Here is a 19,910-nt window from a genome sequence, read left to right on the forward strand (position 1 = left end):
AACACCGGATCATTTTTCTCAATAAATAAATGACAAAGTATATATTTTTGTCTCATTTGTTTGATTGGATTCTCTTTGTCTACTTTCAGGATTTGTGTGAAAATCTAATTATGTTTTGGGTCATATTTATGCAGAAATATAGAAAATTCTAAAGGGTTCTCAAACTTTCAAGTAGCACTGTATATCATCATATTTTGGATTTAAAAAAAATCCCATGCTTAAGTTTTTTGTCATTATAATAAACCCCTAATAGTGTATTATAATAGTAATGGCTAAATGAGGGCTGCGGCTCTCCAGGACCGACGTTCGCCACCCCTGGTCTATGCCTATAAGATTTAAGATTCAATGCACCTCTGAAAAAAAAAAAGGAGGGAAATATTTACAATTCTGAATAATTGCTACCAAATTCACTGGTTTGCTTTTTAAAACTATTTCATAGTTGAAATATTCAAAACTATAAGTATGGTTGTACAGAAACTAGAAGTACCATTTTAACATTCATGAGAACTTTGAGAGGAAATAATTGAACATGACGTTTTTAGTCGTGAAAAAAATAAATAAAGGGGAGTTACCAAAACTCAGGTACCGCCACCACTAAGGTTCTTTAGCAGCTTTGTTCTTTCCGAGGAATTTCAGGAGGCTTTTAAGATTATGATCTTCTCATGCAATTCCCACGTTTAATCCGTTCCAAAACATAATAATTACACAAGTTTCCCTTGTACGAAATCCACCCACCTTCAAAATAATCATTCAAATCAGCAGAAAATGCTGAATCATTGCTCTCTGGCAGGATGAACTCGATCAGCCTCAGGGTTACAATCTGCACGTCTCTCAGGTTATTCATGTGCAGACTTGCCCTACCGCAAATTTCTCAGCACAACCATAAATGGTGCTGGTTTTTGAGCACGTCAAGTACACTTTAAAAAGTAACAATGTTTTGGTGTTGCCTCATCTGAGGTAATCAGCTTGATTCAGTTGCATTTAATCACATCTGACTTGAATAAATCCAGCACAGAATGACTCCATCACAAGTGGTATAGCTTTTTTATTAATAAAGTATCAAAAACAAACAACAAATATGACATTGAATGTTGCAGGCCATTATCTTCTCAATCATGACTTTTGGTAGCAATTGCACCTGCACACTTTGACATGGACACCAATGACGTGATTGATGAATTCTGGTTTAACCACAAATAGAAAGCATAGCTTGAACAAAGAAAAAAAAAAAATAATAAATAAAAAAAAAAGGAAAAAGCTACCTGACGCCTGCGTCACTTAACCTTTCAGTACATGACAGAACATACATTTAAACTATGCTCAAAAACATAAGGGAGAAGTTTGTGAAAAGATCAGGGGTTTTCCTCGGTTTAGCAGAAATGAGTGATTTTTATACTTTAGTACACCTTTCTGTAATATTAAGAAATGCAGTCACAGGGCCTGATCAGATGTCTTGTGGTGTGTGTTTCTTCACTAACAACATGGTGTGACACTAAAACTGCTTGACACGTGATCTAAGAACATAGTCAGACAATTAATAAGAGCTTTACTTCAAGTTTTTTTTTTCTTTAGGACAAGCCCAGCCAACAAAAATATGTTCTAAGAACATTTGGCTAAAATTCTCTATGTTATTTCTGAATAAACTAAAAACAAATATGCAAATGTTAGAGAAAACATTAAGGCAAATCATGCTCCATCTAAACCATTTGCTAACATTCCTGGAACATTACGTTTGAATGATCTCTGAATGTTCTGAAACAAGTAGTACGCAGTAACAAAATGCAACTAAAATTTTTTTGAAAAAAATAAAATAAAAAATACATTACATGATGGTGCTAACACCAAATACATTTCCATTCTAGTAATGTTACTGGACATTTGCTCTTAACATTTCCAGAACATTAGCTAAAGTTTTGAGAACATTTCTTGTTAGCTGGAAGTGTAGAGGTTTGTGCATCCAGACAATAACAACACACAGCTACAGTATATGAAAAATGCAACGTCAAAAAATAAGTATGTCCTTGCAAACAGCACAAAAACACTTTTTTTCTCTCCCCAGTAGGCTAGCAAACGCAGACCTTCCTGATCACAGTATTGGAACAACAACAAAGTCATACGGTTGAGGTGATAGCAGACAGGCTTTCGGTGAAGAAGAGTAGAAACTTCCTTGTAAGTAGGGTGCGGGACACCTCATCGTCTCAAAGTCCACTCCGTGTCGACTTCCCTGTTATTTTATCTGTTTATTTAATGTGAGCTTCCTGTAATATATATATAGACCAAGTCCTGAGAGATTAGTAGCAGCTTGAAATACTTCATGTGGCATGTTATGTGGACACTTAACAAGGCAGAGGCCAGAGATAAATAAGTAACTAAACAACTTCATCACCCTGTATGCCATTAAATGAAAAAAAGTTACACGCAAATTACTACATTTGTTTCCTCTCACTAGAATAGTACTTGCGGTCAAACACACCGACAGGGTTTCATTTAACCAACAAGCTGATAAATAAATGAAATCATGTTGTTCTAGCATCAACATGACATCAGGCTTTGGTGCATACAAAAAGCATATCATGTTAAACATACATACAATTATGAACACATTTAAATAAAATGTGACGCATCAAACGCCCTTCAACACTTTAGTGCTTTAACAGTCTCTTTCAGTGTACATCAGACCGACCTTGACTGGCATCATGGCAGGCACCCGTGTTTAGTCCTTTATAACGTGGGTGAACCTTCCAGCGTTCCTTGGCAAGGACTGCCAAACCATTAGCTTCTTGCCTGTACAGTTTGTGATTTAGAGATGGCCACAGCTAGTTGGTATTGAGGTGTGCGTTGGTCCACTTGTGGTAAGATTCAGACCTTGCAGGGTGGTCTCTTTGATTTGCTGGATGAAGAGCATCCTCTCGTCTTCAGGGGTCTGGCCGTTCTGAGCTCGGACGATACAGGTGGGCCTATGCAGGTTAAGCATGTAAACTAGCTGCTGCTTTTGGTTCTTCAGCTCCTCAATCTGGGATTTCAACTCGGCATTGATGGACTCCAACTTCTCTGACTCCTGAATTAAAAGGAAAGCCATTTATAGACTACATACGAGTGTAAAATTCAAATATTTAATATAAATAAAACTTTTTTAATACCATATCATGTTAAACATACATACAATTATGAACACATTTAAATAAAATGTGACGCATCAAACGCCCTTCAACACTTTAGTGCTTTAACAGTCTCTTTCAGTGTACATCAGACCGACCTTGACTGGCATCATGGCAGGCACCCGTGTTTAGTCCTTTATAACGTGGGTGAACCTTCCAGCGTTCCTTGGCAAGGACTGCCAAACCATTAGCTTCTTGCCTGTACAGTTTGTGATTTAGAGATGGCCACAGCTAGTTGGTATTGAGGTGTGCGTTGGTCCACTTGTGGTAAGATTCAGACCTTGCAGGGTGGTCTCTTTGATTTGCTGGATGAAGAGCATCCTCTCGTCTTCAGGGGTCTGGCCGTTCTGAGCTCGGACGATACAGGTGGGCCTATGCAGGTTAAGCATGTAAACTAGCTGCTGCTTTTGGTTCTTCAGCTCCTCAATCTGGGATTTCAACTCGGCATTGATGGACTCCAACTTCTCTGACTCCTGAATTAAAAGGAAAGCCATTTATAGACTACATACGAGTGTAAAATTCAAATATTTAATATAAATAAAACTTTTTTAATACCATATTCAAAATTAAAAATATATATAAATATATAAAAAATGTTTTAAATTAAACTTGCATAATATAATAAATATAATTACCTTTTGTAAATGGTCTGTTTTCTCTTTTTTCTTGTTTCTGCATTTTGCTGCTGCAATTTTGTTTCTTTCCCTCCTTCTTTTTCTCCTTTCACCCTCCTCTGGAGTGACCTGAAATGACAATATTTATCAGATGTGTTCAGATATACCTACATTGCGTAATAAATATTGATTTCATGAAAGCTGAAACCGTCTAATGATTCTGAATTAGGTCCACAAGTGGATGAACAAGTGAATTGTGCAAGCATGGCTTTTCTGCATGCGTGTTAGTCAATATAACTAATGTGAAATACAAGAAATCACATTTGATTCAATGTTCTAACTGTAAATGAGTGGTTCTCACCTCCCGCTTCATCACAGGAAGTTCAGTGGGGCATTCGGTGTTCATACACGCTCTGTCAGTGGTCAGGGTGCTCATGCCGTTGGACAGGCGTTTGTTCTGGATGGCGTAGCGCAGCTCCTCTTTCACTAATGGAGTGAAGTTTGTGAAGTCGTCCAGCGTGAGTGAGCCGGGCGGGGAGAGGCAGGGTACCAAAGCAGACGCACTGATCTCCAAGGGACCCAAACCAGGATGCTGAAGCATCATTCCGAAATCTAAAACATTTGAAGCAAGAGTTAAATCATGGTCTTAATACGGAAACTGGATCATAGTAAACTTTCTGTAGTCAGTTCATTCTCTAAAAATGACTAGACTGCGGAGTTAACTGTAGATAGTTAGTCATGTAATAAAAATGTAAAAATGCGACAGTGAAAAACTATTTTAAATCTGAAAATAATCATTAAAAACAATACATGTAATTGAACAATTAATGTAAAGTAGTATTTCAGAAATAAAAAGCATGACCATATATAATTCTATTCAATATATGCATATATTTATGATGATTTTTATTCACAATTTATGGAGAAAACATCATATTTAACAAGGCAATAAATATACTGCTAAAATGTTTATATTAATAATACAATAAATCCCCTTATGATTTAGCGCGCAAGGAGTATTTCCAAATCTTATTTTGTTTAGTAAATTAAATAATGATAGTATTATTTTAAATGTTGTTGTGTATTGTTACCCTTATGGTGTTTTACGTATATATATAAAACTATCTTTATACTGTTATTATTTATAAACCGGTGCTAGAAAGTTATTTTCTTAAGCTTAACGTTTAAACTCATTTAGCCTTCAATTTTACCACATGCCTACATTTTGCAATGATTTTATATTTCAGATTTTAATAGCTCAAATAAGTTAGTATATTAAAATAATACAACGTAATGCCACGTACACTGTGCTAGCCCATCACATAATGTTTTAGCATCATCACAATATGTTATTTTAGAGTATTGTGTAGGTTCTGGCAACAGTTGTCATATACATATATATAGCATATGCATTGAAGTCACATAACTAATCTTATATAGAATATATCAGACACATTTTAGTCATTTATTTAAAAGTTATGCGATTACATTCAACAACCAAATTACATGTTCTACTTGTATGCATTGCAGGTCTACAATCTTTATCAGTATAATCCGGTAAAATCATCTTTAACGGTTTAATAAACTCTAATCCGGTTACCATGAAATCTCTATGCGAGTAAATATTTTTTTTTACAGTCGGCTATAACGATACGCCAACAGAACCACATGCATATCAGTTATCCAAATATTTCAACCCAGTTCCGCACGTTTTGTAACTATTCTAGAGGACTTAGACTATGATAAGAGAACAATTAAATACAAAAAAACGATATAAATATAAACAACAACAACAACAATATAAAATGGAGCTATAATAAGTACAATCGCTTGACCCAAAACACAATTGTATCGAAATCAGTCACTGGCTGAGTTTATTTATTAGAACACAGCGTAGACATTTTCCAGTGTGTTCTAGAAACCCATAAATAACAAGTGAACAATGTTGTCACTCACCTTGTTTTGACTGAATAAACGCGCGTGTTGTGATGCTCTCCTCCGACTGGAGTGTTCTCGCGCTCAGCTGGTAAAGTTACAGTTGTCGCCGGCTCGTTGCATCACCTCTTTTTATGGAGGACGTGAACTAGCTACTACGCGGGGGGGCGGGGCAAGTGACGTCACCCTATTTATAGTATCAAGAAGGCTGTCTTTGCGATGATGCAATCAGGCAAGCCTCTGTGCGCACCATAACTGGGCAAGCTCAGACCCCGCCCTCTCCGCACTGTGGAGGATTCGAAGTCGTAGCCTGACATGTTAACCTAATGAGCAAATAAATACATACCCGTGTAATGACATGGGATCTCTGGTATGCTCTAGTGTAACGTACTGAATAGTTGTGGGGGGAAAAAGACATGGGAGAGGAGAGATTGACTGGCTAGTTGGTCAGAATGAGAACAGAAAATCACTCTCACTCTGTTAAACGCACTCATATTTTGTCTGTTAATGGAGAATTGTATGAGGATGGAGAGAAGATCCCAAGGTCAGTGTGTTGCAGTCTTTTATTTAGTCTGTTTAGTCTTTTAAAGTTCATGAATGCTGGGTTAAATACAACCCAGCGCTGGGGGGAAAATGGCCAGCTATTGGGTTGTTTTGACTCAATGGTTGGGTTACTACACAGAAGGTTAACCCAACTGCTGGGTCAAAACAGCCCAGTTGCTGGGTTTGTCCATATTTCACCCAGCACTGGGTTGTATTTAACCCAGCGTTTTTTAGAGTGTGATCATTTGGTTTTGCACATCCACCAAAAATGTTCTCACCATTTAACATCTTAATGTCCAGCCGTTTAACTTGTCCCAGTAATTTCTATGATTTACACTCAGGTTTTCAGAGGTTGATTTGATTTTCTTTGTCAGTAATTAAATTCAAAGATTGAAGTTACACTCTAAAAAATGCTGGGTTAAATACATTGTTTTGACCCAGCGGTTGGGTTACTACCCAGAAGGTTGGGTTAAACATTTAACCCAACCTCTGGGTCAAAACAACCCAATTGCTGGGTTTGTCCCTATTTTACTCAGCACTGGGTTGTATTTAACCCAGCATTTTTTAGAGTGTATCAGTGTAACTTTGGCACCACTTTTACAGAGCGCATGTTTTTAATTTTAGTGAGTTGAAATTTTCCTGTGTGTTCAAAAAAATATAATTTAAGGTTGTAAATATAATTCTAGTAAATATTGCTGCATGCAAGTTTAGACATGGCTTTATTCTGTTATAATTTGTATTTGCCTATTTTTAACCTTTTCTGAAATCCTAGTTTATCTGTGGGGTGAAATCAGTGTTAAGCTAGTGGATATGAGTAGTTGTTTTTTTTAGTAGCTGTGAAGAGTAGTTGTGTTTCCATTAATGTTGCATTTAATTTCCATTGTTAAAACAGACGGAGGTGTTTTAGAGCAGACAGGATTATTTCTTTATCTTTGTAATATTAAAATAAAGTACCAAAAAAAAAGGAACACACGCATGTCTGGTCAGCTATCCTTGTGGGGACTCTCCATAGGTGTAATGTTTTTTCTACTGTACAGACCGTATATTCTATTGTCCTACACCAACCCTACCCCTAAACCTACCCCTTACAGGAGACTTTCTGCATTTTTAAATTTTCAAAAACTTCAATCTGTATGATTTATAAGCTTTTGTACCCGTGGGGACCACAATTTAGGTCCCCGCCGTGACACGAGTCCCCATGAGTCTGTGTGTAGTCAAGTTTAAGTCCCCACCAGGATATATAAACCAGTACACACACACACACACACACACACACACAGTCATGTTTGTTTCTGTGAATTGTGGGGACTTTCCATAGACTTGTATTACTTTTATACTGACCCAACAGTATCCCCTAACCCAACCCTAAACCTACCCCTTACAGAAAACCTGTTTGCATTGTTACACTTTCAGATATACATCATTTACTATATTTCTTTCCCACGTGGGAACCACAGGCACAATTTCAGGTTTTACTATCCTTGTGGAGACATTTGGTCCCCACAATATAGCATAAATAAGTATACACACACAAATAATCAACAAATAATTTGCCATATAAATCTACGAAATAATCAGATAAAGAAAAAGGTGATGACGCAAATGTTAGAGCTGATAGGTTTTTGTTTGTTTACTTTGATTTGTGGTGGATAGATGTTCAGTGGAATGATTTTGAAGTGATTTCAGGGAGTGGGCAGTCGGCAGTGTCTGCATTCCTCTACTGGATGTGAAGCACAGCTCTCTTGCTCTAGATGGGTCATTACACACCCCGGTACAAGCTCATACCTCTGGGCTCTGGAAATTTCCAGTAATCTCTCTTCACCAGTCCTGGTGCAATCACTACTAAAACACTCCCTTATTACAAACAATTATGCTTGTACACACAATAGTGTTACTAAGGAGCCATGTCTAAACATGACACAAAGACTAAACATGGCATTATTTATTTTCCCCAATAGACATGATGGCTGTCGGGCTTAAAAACAAATGTCTCAGAATTAATGAATCTGAGTTTTGAATAAGTTCCATTTGACTTATAGAAAATACTTGAATATGAACTATTGTAAAGTGAATTTGCTGTTGTTGTTTTGACATCTACCGATATATATGGAAATAACTATTAGTGTAAGTTTTTATATGAGAGAATTAGATTCAGTTTTTTTAAAATAGCATTTCATGTGGTTTCTGATTTTGCCCTTTGTGGTTTATTTTTCCTTGTTTGCTTTTTCCTAAAACTCAAAGAGATGCATTAAAAAAAATTATATTATGAAGTGAATTTGTTGCTTTTTCCTAAATTGATATCTGCCGATAAAATATATGAAGATATGAAAATGAAGATACAGTGTGGTCTCAAAAAGACTTTTAATTTAGAAAAATATTTGTATTTTGTACAAAGCGTTTATCTTTCACTTTTGTTTGTACCATACATACACTATCTAAATCCTCACAACCAGCATCATCATTATAATGAAAAGTATATCAAATATGTCCTAATTATGTCTATGCCATGTATACTATTTTCTGAAGCACAAAAAGACACATTTAGAAATCAATAAAATAAAGCAAAAGATCGAAAAGACTGATATTTTTATTCTTCCTTTTCTTATTTTATTCTCTTTCCAATTCCATTTAACTTTATGTGCTCATTATGAAAAACCAAGGCTTGTGGTTTTACTAAGTTCAAACAAGAACATAGTTTCTATAGTTCAAAATGTAAGCAGATTCTTTTAATAATTTAATTTCCCTTTATTGCATTTTCTTCTTATTTGTATTATTATTTTTTTTTTAACTCCGAATGATATGGCCTTTGTCTCGCAGGCTCAGGTTAAACAGCGCACAAAGCACTTTCATAAGAAGCACAGACTGCGCATTGTTTCTTTAAGACAAGCACTTGAGTATTCTCGCCAGGGGAGAATGCGTCATCCTTCCGGGAACTTGAGACTACAGTAATCCTGAGACTGTCCCTTGTTTTCTAGGCTTGGAGGTGAGAAGTCAAATCACCCTTTTCCCAAAACATCACGAGTGTGAAACGAAACGTATATTGCTGGAATAATGAAAGCAATCGGCATCGATATTTTGATGTGCACTTTCGGTCTGACACATGGCATTCCAGTCAAACGTTAGTCATCGAAAACGCCTGATGGTTTCTCTATAGATGCCATTACATCTACAAATCTAATGATGGAGTACAGCATCTGTTAGTATACCATGTAGCACACTAGGAACACAGTCGATACCTTTATATAGGCTATAGGATTATATTTTGTGTATTTGTATGCAACTATGCCCCACCCTTTAGATTTATACATCAACCGACTGCAGTCAGAATAATATAATACCAAAAATATAAACATCCATATCGAAAGTATTACAATTATTTTCTAGACAACACTGAAACTAAAATGAAATCATTTGTTTGCAGTAATTTTTTGTTATAATGTGGCAAGGTGTAGTGGTGATCATCAAACGCATTCCTAAACTAACATTTACACACAAAAGTAGTAGTATTTATGGTATTTATCAAGACCCATAAATGGGTCACGAGTCTGATGTAGAAAAATGGCTTGTACTAATATAATATTTGCTTCTGTGTCACACTTTTGTTGTTGTTTAAAGTATTTACAAATTATTAGTTAATAATTTGCATATTGTTTGGGCTGTACGCAGTTCAGGTTCATTTATAAAAAATAGAAAAAAGTCTGATTTTGTTAAGTTGTATACGATAAACCATTTTTATCATATGTCAGGTTGTCACATGGTGTCCAAAGTAAAATCTGGGTATTGAAGCAAAACAAGTCACTCCAGGTGGTTTAAGGGCTTCTACAGCATAGACCTCAAAATGACTAAATAATAACCTACATTTCAAGTCTGACGACATGTGGTTTATTCTTTTTTATTTCTATATTTAGTAAGCGTTTTGTATGGGTTGAGATTAATATTTTCCAACCAGCCTTGTCAGTGGATACGGAACGTACACAAGCTTCTTGAACTTAATATAATATAATATACGTATTTTTTTGTTACACCAAATACACAAAATAATGATCTTTAAAAAAGCATCATATGACCCCTTTAAATGACTCGGCAGCAATGGGGCCCAAATATGTATAGCATCACTTGCTCAGTATAAATGTTGACACTGCTTTCTCTAAATAATAGTTTATATAGCTTCACTCTTACATATGTGAGATAGACAGCTGTAGGCCTCATAGTTATTTATAAAGTCCCAGTTAACTCAGTGTTACCTTCACACTGCCCTCACCCTGGTACACTCACCACAGCACTGTGTACATGTTTACACCGGCTGCGTCCATAGTGACGGACTCCCGCCCAAAGGACTTTCGTTGCAGACAGTTGAAGTAGGGAAAGCCAGGATTCCCAACCCCGTCACAGGCCGTGACCTCATTTCTCTCTCCAGCAGGCCTCTGTGCTGCGTTTTGTTATTTCGGTCCTATGTGCAAACAGCAAGTAGGGTGGGAGTAAATACCTAAAGGTCATTCCCCACTAAAGAATAAATGCCTTACGTAATTCATAAGGAAACCAAATTGAATCACGCTCGGAACGTAGTACATGTAATGAAACCCATTTAGCGAGGAATTCCTCTTTTCGGAGGCACTGATTTTCCTGTCTTCGGTTTTTGTATTCCATTTAGAATGAAACTTCTATGTATGGTAACGTAAACTACGTTCTGTACTATCTGCTTCCTGGGGATGTGAAAGTAAATTGCTGCTTGTTCTGTGACTAAGGAAGTTTTTATGATTTTTTTTTTCTCATTCCACATCCAGTGAGCATCCGAGCAGTACCTCAGGCAGACCTCATTTTCATCATTAATTTCCCATTCCTCACTTCCTCACCAATTTGCTGTAAATTTTTCTTGCAATTTTCTTCCTGGCATGTAGAACGTAACGCTCTAATTTCTGGTTTTTGATTTCAAGCAGGGAATTGAAGCAACACAGGCCTCCTATAAAAACTGCCACACTTAGTCTTTAAGAGCCACGTCATATTTAAAAAGTCACATGACTGCCTGTAAAGGATCTAGCTGTGAGTGATATAAAATTGATACGGTGAGCACAGAGCTGCACGAGAGGTTTCGGCCAATCAGCTTGCTAAGATGAGATGACATCATCTGACCGCTCTGTGGTATGACTACAGTATGCATCATTGCAGCATAGGATTAATAGTTAATGATAATCCCTTGAGATCAGCCAATCAGAGCAGAGGAGAAGAACATGGTCAGAGGGCATGTTCACAACCAGCAACGCTGTGCTGGACTGAAGCCAAATCCCTGTGTTTTGCCTTACCTGTGATATTAGTCTGTTTATATCTGAATCAAGGTAAGTGCATATACACACACTAACTTTTACAAGATATTCAGTGCTGGTAAAATGATATAAAAGATTGTTTCTAAAAATGCTTACATTTCAGAGCACAATACAGTAGACCATTTTTCAGCATGTATTATTTTCAAGCCTGCATATATGTCCTAAATCACAATTTGGTAGAATATTAACTTGCACAAGCTCAAGTGATAATGAGTTGAGTGTGTGCAGTCTGACATCATGATGAGTCAGAGAGTAACAGGACTCTGGAAATGCAGGTAGAGGCAGATGAGTCATAATCTCAAAGAACAACAGCAAAACAAAAATGCCCTCTGCCAGTTTTTCCTGGTTGTTATCTAAAAGACAAATTCACTTTTATAGATTTAAAAATATATATATTTATATACACTCTTAAAAATAAAGGTTCTTTATTGGCATCAATGGATCCACAAATAACTTTTACCATCCATGGAACCTTTTCATTCCACAAAAGATTCTTTAGATTCACGCTAAGAAAAAAATGGTTATTTTAAGAACTGTTCACCGAAAGGTTCTTTGGGGAACCAAAACTGGTTCTTCTATGGAATTGCTGTGAAACCCCCCTTTTGGAACCTTTATTTTAAAGAGTGTAGTGTTTTTTATGCATTGTCTATGTCTAATGCAGTGTTGAGATGCTGCAATTATTAAAGGGAGTTTTATGTTTAAAAATATGTTTAATATCATGCACACTCACATGAAATGAAGACTCTATACATGTGTGCAGCTAATTAAAAGCTCATTTATTTTACATGTTGCGATCACATGACCAAAAGCGATTGTTGCTGCATTAAAGTTCAAGTTTATTTGGACAAAATGATTGGTTAATTTCATATTTCTTTCTTCCTTCATTCACTGGCAAACAAATGAAGGTTTTCTTAGCACTAAACCAAAATAAAGAGCACACGGATGTGTAAATTATGTTTTATCCATTTTATCAAACTCACGCTTCTCTGAGGACTTATGGGAAATTAAATGTTGCAGAAGACTGTCATCTTATAAACCCCCGGGGGTTTTCAAAGTGGGGCCCAGAGACACTCGGGGCCGCAAGGGATTAATTGAATTATAAAAATAAGAAAGAAATACAAATTCGATTCAAATAAATAAATAGATATAACAAACAATGCATCTAACTGTACAGTGCTATAATGAATAATGAATGAACTAAATGTTTTCCAAATAATAATTTTACATGGATGCACAAGGATGATCATATTTAGGGGTCTGTGGCTTCTAAAAGAATAAAAACCAGTTATAAACCAGTTAAACGAATCATATGTTTTGACAGTCAATATTCTTCATTAACAATATACACATTGCATACTAAATTGTGATTTCTACATTCATAACATGATTATTTAAAGGTGATGTGTGTTATTTCTGCACCACACCAACAGGTTTCAAATCCTGACCTCATTCTTAAATATTTGGTTATATTCTTTGTCTTGCACTGTTATAAAGCATTTGGCCATGTTATACAAATATTTGAGTATTTTGTTCACACGACAAGAATAATAAGTTGTAGCCCAGAAATGAACCATAAACCTGCACTGTAGGCTATCATTTGCAAACAGAGATAATGTTATTCAATTTTTTTTAATGATTACAAGAAGACGTTTCCCTTATATTCCTGTACTTGATGTAAACAGTTTCAGTAAAAAGGTCACGGGACAGAACCAAAGACCCGTGTCATGTGATGAAGGGGAATTCCTGTTTGCTGATACACAACAAAGAGCACGCTGAGCATGGAGCGAGTCATGTGACTGGAGGTGCTACAAGTGGCATTTGCTTTGTGGAAAACACCCTCCTAGTTATTCAGCATATTCAGCCTGCTTATGCAACAATGAGCCAATTCTTGTTGTTTCCTCTATATATAGCTCATCCCTTGTCAAACAAACTGTCAGAAGCATGACCAGTGCAGTTTCATTCATCTAACCCATAATTATTGGCAAATTGACGTCATGTTTTTATAACCTTTGAATCACTAAATTTCTGATCTCCTTTTCTTCTATACTTGGCTGTTTTTTTTCGGTATCGGCTGTGGTATTAGCCACAAACTGACCCACATAGCTGCCCGAAAGATGTCTCAGTATGTAATTTACTTGTTTTCTCCACATGCTTGTGCTCATTACTGTTACTGGTACTTTCACAAGACTTGCTGAGCTCAGAACCTGACTGTATACCACAGATGCTTTCTTATCCAAAGTAATATACGGTACACTTACTATTGTGACAGTCAACTCTGCATTAAAAGGGATCAAAAATGAAATCCCAAACCTTTTTTCTGTGGAACATTTCTCAAATTTCCCCAAATTATTTTATGTTCCATAGAAGAAAAGAAGTCATACAGGTTTGGAATTACCTAAGGGTGAGAAAATGATGACAGAATTTTCATTTTTGGGTGAACTATTTCTTTAGCTCAGATTCTACCACATCCCTAAAATCTAGATGACTGTGAAAGTCTTCATTTGGCTGACTTTTGCTTTATAAAATAACATTTTAAATTGTGCTGTCAAATCAATTAATCGTGATTAATCACATCCAAAAATAAAAGTTTGTGTTTAAATAATGTGTGTACTGTGTATCTTTATACGTAGGCCTAAATACACACATATACATGCATATATTTAAGATATTATAGCATATATATATATATATATATGCATATATGTGTATATATATATGTATGTATACGTATATATGCATGTATATATATATATATGTGTGTGTGTATGTATGTGTGTATATTTATACATATACAGAGTACATACGTTATATGTAAATACAAACCTTTATTTTGGATAATAATATTTGACATTTCAAATATTATTTATTTATTTAGTACTGCTATTACTGATTAAAAGTTTTAGGTCATTAAGTTTTTTTTTTAAAAGAAATAATACTTTTATTATAAAAAGATGCATTAATTTGTTTAAAAGTGACAGTAAAAGACAATTTTATTAGACTATATATATATGTATCTGTTTCAAAGATTATGTTCTTTTGAATATTTTTTTTCAATAAAGGATCCTAAAAAATGCGTACCACTTTCCACAGAAATATTTCGCAGCACAACTGCTTTCAACACTGAATAATATGGAAAAAAAATTTGGAGCACCAAATCAGCAGATTGATTTCTGAAGGATCATGTGACACTGAAGACTGGAGTAATGGCTGCTTAAAAATTCACATGAATATATTGAAATATATTTAAATAGAAAACAGCTATTTTAAATTGTAATAATATTTCACAATACGACTGTATTTTTTAAATAAATGTAGCCTTGGTGTAGAAAAAAAAAAATGAAGGCATTCATGATTTTGTGGCCACAACATTCTTCAATTTATACAAATATAATCACAAACTAAACTGACAAATCAAAAGATTATGCTTTGTCATGATGTGAACAATTAACTATTTATTCTGAATGTATTCAATCATTTATTTCCAGTACATTATGTAAAGGGGGCATATAGTCTAGAGACAAAAGTTTTTTTTAGGGTATAAGGAAGTATTGCGTCAATAGGGTTGGGTTTAGTGCAATAGCAAACGTCATATGCTTCCCACATGTTTAGGCATCTATTTAGTCAGATATTACTTAATTTCTTCCTGATTTTATTTTTGTAGGCCAACTGGTGAGAAAGTTTATTGTTTGAACTTGATGTGACCTAGTTGTTAAGTTGCTATGATTATAGATATGTGCTGCTCTCTAGAGGAACCTGGAAGAGTTTCATTACAAGGAAGAGTAGCACAAAAACGAATGCCCTCGAGGTTTCTTTTACTAAAAGAAAGCAGTCTTTTGGTTTAATAATGCTCAATTTTGAAAAGCCAAAACAGCATGCATTGTTTCCTAATCAAATAATGCATCATTTTAATGAATAGTATTATTACTCACATTATTTATTAACATTCATGGGTCATTTTACAAAAGAAGTAGCATACTACAACCTGTAGAATTTTCAAAACAAAACGAAAATCCAACTATTCTCATTAATTAGTAGAACCAAGTAAATATAAATCAAAATACTCCCAAATATGCATTTTTTTATACCAGTAGCAGTGCAAACATCATGCATTGTTACTGTTATATATATATATATATATATATATATATTTATATATATAAAGAAATAAAATGAGTACATAGAAACCAAAAACTTCTAAAGTAAATTGTGATTTAATATAAATATAATGTATTTTTTAAAAATAAAATGTATACAGTTAACAAGTAATAAAATTATAGTAATATATAAAAATTATAGTACTATAATTATAGTAATAATTAGTAATACAATTCTATTCTTATAAAAGTCTTATCAAACTTTATAAATTGTTATTGTATATTATTTAGTGGAAAATGTGATATTTGATTCAGGATTCTTAATGACTAGAAAGTTATTAACCGCATTTATTTGATTACAGATTATAGATAAAAATCTTTTGTAACATTTTAACATTTATTTACTGTCATTTTTGATCAATTTAATGTGTCCTTGCTAAATAAAATAAAATGCTGGTATCATGAATCAAAATATTATGAATAAGTATGTGTGTATACATATAATTGTAGTTTTAAATAAAAACAAATCTCAAATAAATTAATAAATTACAAAACATAACTAAACAACTAAATAAATGATAAATATCTACCTGTGAGGCTAGTGTGTTCTCTTCATCAGGCATCATGTACCAAGAAAGACTTTTGTGTTTAGAGGAAGCACAGCCCTCCTCCACTAACTGTCTGATCTGAGTTAACTGTTGCTCCAACTCTTGTAGAGACAAACTCTGCTTCAGAGACACCCTGAGGAGACATGGACAGCAGTTAGCTTTCCTGCTAAATATACAGGAAGACCGACACAACACATGAGATGAGATGAGTAGATTAAAATTCATTCATCATCTAATCAATCACTCAACGTACGGTCCAAGAACTTCCTGGACGGCTTTCTTCACCACAGTTATCAGTTCAATGAGCCCTGAAAAGACAAAATGAAGATCAGTATCAACTATGGTGGATGTGACCTCATAAACATAGGATTAAACTCGGATTAGATGCTTTTACACAGATCTGACACTGTCCTCACCTTCTCCAAGTAAGTGTTGGATACTTGACAGATATTGTTGTTGGACATCAGGAGGGGCCAAGGGGGTCTAAAGTAGCAGTATAATAGAAATGAAGTAGAATTTACATACTGTAACATGGTAAAATCAGGTTGCTCTGCCTTTAGAACACCAAGCCCTGACATACCGTTCCATTCTTGGTCACGGAGTTGTCCAGGTACAAGTAGCCACCAATTATGTTGAGCTGAACTCGGAGTAACACCACCAGCATGCAAGTGCTGTAAACCGCCACAATGCTGCGGGTAAAACCTGGAGAGTAGAAATCATTGTTTGAGAACAGGAATAGATTTTTGCATTTTTACTTCTGTAGTGTGACATATTGTGAAACAGGACATTCAACTAAAAATTTCAGGGCATGAATCAGTTTGATTGTGAAAAGTTGGTGTTCCATTATCCACCAGTATTGAGCCAAAACAATGCCTTAATAACTATTTGGTCATTGCTCAACATTTTCCAATAACCCACACGACATCAGCAAACAATAAACATTTATAAAAAAAAGTTTGAGGTTGGTAAGATTTTTTTTAAATGTTTTTTGAAAGAACACAGTATAAAGAGTAATATTAGTGAAATATTATTGCATTATAAAAATTGTTTTCTATATTTAAATATAATTTATTGTTGTGATGGAAAAGCTGTATTTTTTAGCAGCCATTCTTCCAGTCTTCAGTCTCACATGATCCTTCAGAAATCATTCTAATATGCTGATTTGGTGCTCAAGAATAATTTCTTATTATCAATGCTGAAAACATTTATGCTGCTTAATATGTTTGTGGAAACTTTGTTTCATTTTTTCAGGATTCTTTGATAAATGGAAAGTTCAAAAGAACAGCATTTATTTGAAATATAAATATTTTGTAATGTTATACTGTAAAAAAAAGTGTAATGTAATAACGTAAGAGCTTTTACTGTCTGCCTTTACAACCTTCCTGAATAATATTAATTCTTGTATAAAAAAAAAAATACTGACCCCAAACTTTTGAAATGTAGTTTTTAAATTTTTTTTGAAAAAGCAACATTAAATTGCCATTGCTCTTCCTTATATTTGAACACACCAAAGACTTGTTTTCTATATTTAAATATAATTTATTGTTGTGATGGAAAAGCTGTATTTTTTAGCAGCCATTCTTCCAGTCTTCAGTCTCACATGATCCTTCAGAAATCATTCTAATATGCTGATTTGGTGCTCAAGAATAATTTCTTATTATCAATGCTGAAAACATTTATGCTGCTTAATATGTTTGTGGAAACTTTGTTTCATTTTTTCAGGATTCTTTGATAAATGGAAAGTTCAAAAGAACAGCATTTATTTGAAATATAAATATTTTGTAATGTTATACTGTAAAAAAAAAAGTGTAATGTAATAACGTAAGAGCTTTTACTGTCTGCCTTTACAACCTTCCTGAATAATATTAATTCTTGTATAAAAAAAAAAATACTGACCCCAAACTTTTGAAAATGTAGTTTTTAAATTTTTTTTTGAAAAAGCGACATTAAATTGCCATTGCTCTTCCTTATATTTGAACACACCAAAGACTATAAAAGGCAAAGGAAAATTGTGCAGATTGTTACAGATTTCAAACAATTTATTCTTAAGAACAGATTGAAAGTACACAATAGCACTAGGAATCTGCATTAAGAAAGTAAACAGGGTCAATTTCAATGTTCAATGTTGACTTTAAAGCAATAAATATGTAATCCTACAACAAAGAAACTTATTCAACTCACTAATAATCTTTAGATCCTCCCAGATTTCAAGTTTATTAGCTGGCCTGTGTAGGAAGACATGATCACTTGCGTCAGTTCTGGTCTTTTATTTTGTAATGCAGATAATCATCTATAATTTACATGAATGACTCACTTAGTTTTCAGCAAAGCGGTGATGCTCTCTGAGTTCAGGTGATGTATGATTGCCTCTCGGAGAGTGGGGAGCATTGATAACACTACAGAAAAGACACAATTACATATACTGGGCAGAACAAATATCACTTTTTCACAACATTTATTAACTGATAATCTGCATTCTGTTTTATTGCTTTACCTGTCATGTTACATGTCCTCTGGTTGCTTTCAAAATGAAACTGTCTCCGAGCTTGAGTGATGTATTCGGCTGCCTCTCGCTCCTGCATCTCCTGAATCTTTCTTTGTGCATATTTACCAAGTAGATAGACACCTGGGCATGAAGTTTGAGAATGCATTACAATATAATGTACATGTTAAGAAACTGACATGCAATGTGCCAGATATATTATTCAGTGATATAAAAACTGCATTCTGGGTAAAAATACCAGGGTAAAGTCCATATCAACTTTCTTTGACTGTGCCAATAGACAAACTAGGTGACAGGTGAACTGAGATTGATTAGCTGGATGTGGAAATAAGATCTAATGCTTGGCAACACCGTAATAACATGCTAAACTATATATAATGCATATTATAACGACATGTATTAATATTCAGCTAGAAATAATTAATGCACAGTCACACGTAGCTAACATCTCTGAACTATATAAGCATGCAGGTGGTCTAGTTGCCCACGTTACCTCCAACAAAAACCCCAGCGAAGATGAATTTCCTCTTATGGCGTTTGATGAAATTCCATGTAGAACTCAACATTTTAAAAACAGACTTCACACCGCAAAAAACCCGAAAAAACTAGACGCAAAAGCGTGTTTAGACGTAACTCACTAGCTAGCACAATGCTACATGGCAATAACTTCTCGTGTTAGCAGCACACACAGGCGAACTACAGATAACAGATCGCGTCGATCGATCGATTAAGCGGTCGACCCGCCGCCCTGAACGGTCCATCCATTATTACGGTCCTCCGTAAACACGTCTTCTTCTTCTTCTTTTTGTTCAATGGCCGTTCACTCCTTTGGAGTATTACCGCCACCTACTGTATATCTTGCGCATATGGTGGTGAATCTGTTCCTCCGTAAACACGTGTGCATAACCGCCATACAACTAACAAGAAGAAGAAGAAGTTTAGAAGTTTTGGAAGGATAGCAGAAGAAGAAGCCCAGTCATGTGGAATAATAAATGTAGAAATGAGCCCTGCAGTAGTAGTGTCACCCATTTCACCTTGGTTATTCCCTTTACCATTAGTAGACTTTAATTTGCAAGAAATTATTAATGACAAAAATAGAGTAATGGCAAAAGATGTCATGGTTCAACTGTATCT

General features: G+C 34.8%; 2 protein-coding genes and 1 pseudogene across 2 annotated transcripts; all 3 read right to left on the reverse strand.

Moving 5' to 3' along the window:
• Window positions 1-2,056: 2,056 nt before the first annotated feature.
• LOC107553465 (cyclic AMP-dependent transcription factor ATF-3 pseudogene) lies at window positions 2,057-3,120 on the reverse strand (annotated as a pseudogene).
• Window positions 3,121-3,157: 37 nt separating this feature from the next.
• Window positions 3,158-5,816, reverse strand: LOC107553464 (cyclic AMP-dependent transcription factor ATF-3-like). Its single transcript, XM_016235654.1, has 4 exons — window positions 5,729-5,816; window positions 4,134-4,384; window positions 3,794-3,901; window positions 3,158-3,631 (listed from the first exon to the last, which is right to left on the reverse strand). Exons 2-4 carry the CDS (start codon window positions 4,374-4,376, stop codon window positions 3,374-3,376), a joined length of 609 nt encoding a protein of 202 aa, XP_016091140.1. The 5' UTR covers window positions 4,377-4,384; window positions 5,729-5,816; the 3' UTR covers window positions 3,158-3,373.
• A 7,451-nt stretch (window positions 5,817-13,267) lies between these two features.
• pex3 (peroxisomal biogenesis factor 3) lies at window positions 13,268-19,545 on the reverse strand. Its single transcript, XM_016235604.1, has 9 exons — window positions 19,270-19,545; window positions 18,768-18,899; window positions 18,588-18,669; window positions 18,455-18,498; window positions 16,854-16,975; window positions 16,690-16,756; window positions 16,527-16,581; window positions 16,256-16,406; window positions 13,268-13,411 (listed from the first exon to the last, which is right to left on the reverse strand). The coding sequence occupies exons 1-9, from the start codon at window positions 19,340-19,342 to the stop codon at window positions 13,268-13,270; spliced, it is 870 nt and encodes a 289-aa protein (XP_016091090.1). The 5' UTR covers window positions 19,343-19,545.
• Between the last annotated feature and the right edge of the window lie 365 nt (window positions 19,546-19,910).

Source organism: Sinocyclocheilus grahami, unplaced genomic scaffold, assembly GCF_001515645.1.
Source record: "Sinocyclocheilus grahami isolate Dianchi unplaced genomic scaffold, SAMN03320097.WGS_v1.1 scaffold473.1, whole genome shotgun sequence".
Lineage (NCBI taxonomy): Eukaryota > Metazoa > Chordata > Actinopteri > Cypriniformes > Cyprinidae > Sinocyclocheilus > Sinocyclocheilus grahami.

Excerpts from the sequence above, each read along its gene's own strand:
- LOC107553464 (XM_016235654.1), bottom strand. The coding sequence starts at position 4,376 with ATGATGCTTCAGCATCCTGGTTTGGGTCCCTTGGAGATCAGTGCGTCT. Across the intron at positions 3,902-4,133 it reads TTCCTGTGATGAAGCGGGAG|GTCACTCCAGAGGAGGGTGA; the intron begins GTGAGAACCACT and ends TTGTCATTTCAG. Across the intron at positions 3,632-3,793 it reads AAACAGACCATTTACAAAAG|GAGTCAGAGAAGTTGGAGTC; the intron begins GTAATTATATTT and ends CTTTTAATTCAG.
- pex3 (XM_016235604.1), bottom strand. The coding sequence starts at position 19,342 with ATGTTGAGTTCTACATGGAATTTCATCAAACGCCATAAGAGGAAATTC. Across the intron at positions 18,670-18,767 it reads GAGGACATGTAACATGACAG|TGTTATCAATGCTCCCCACT; the intron begins GTAAAGCAATAA and ends TCTTTTCTGTAG. Across the intron at positions 13,412-16,255 it reads AGAACACACTAGCCTCACAG|GAGGGTGTTTTCCACAAAGC; the intron begins GTAGATATTTAT and ends CTGAATAACTAG.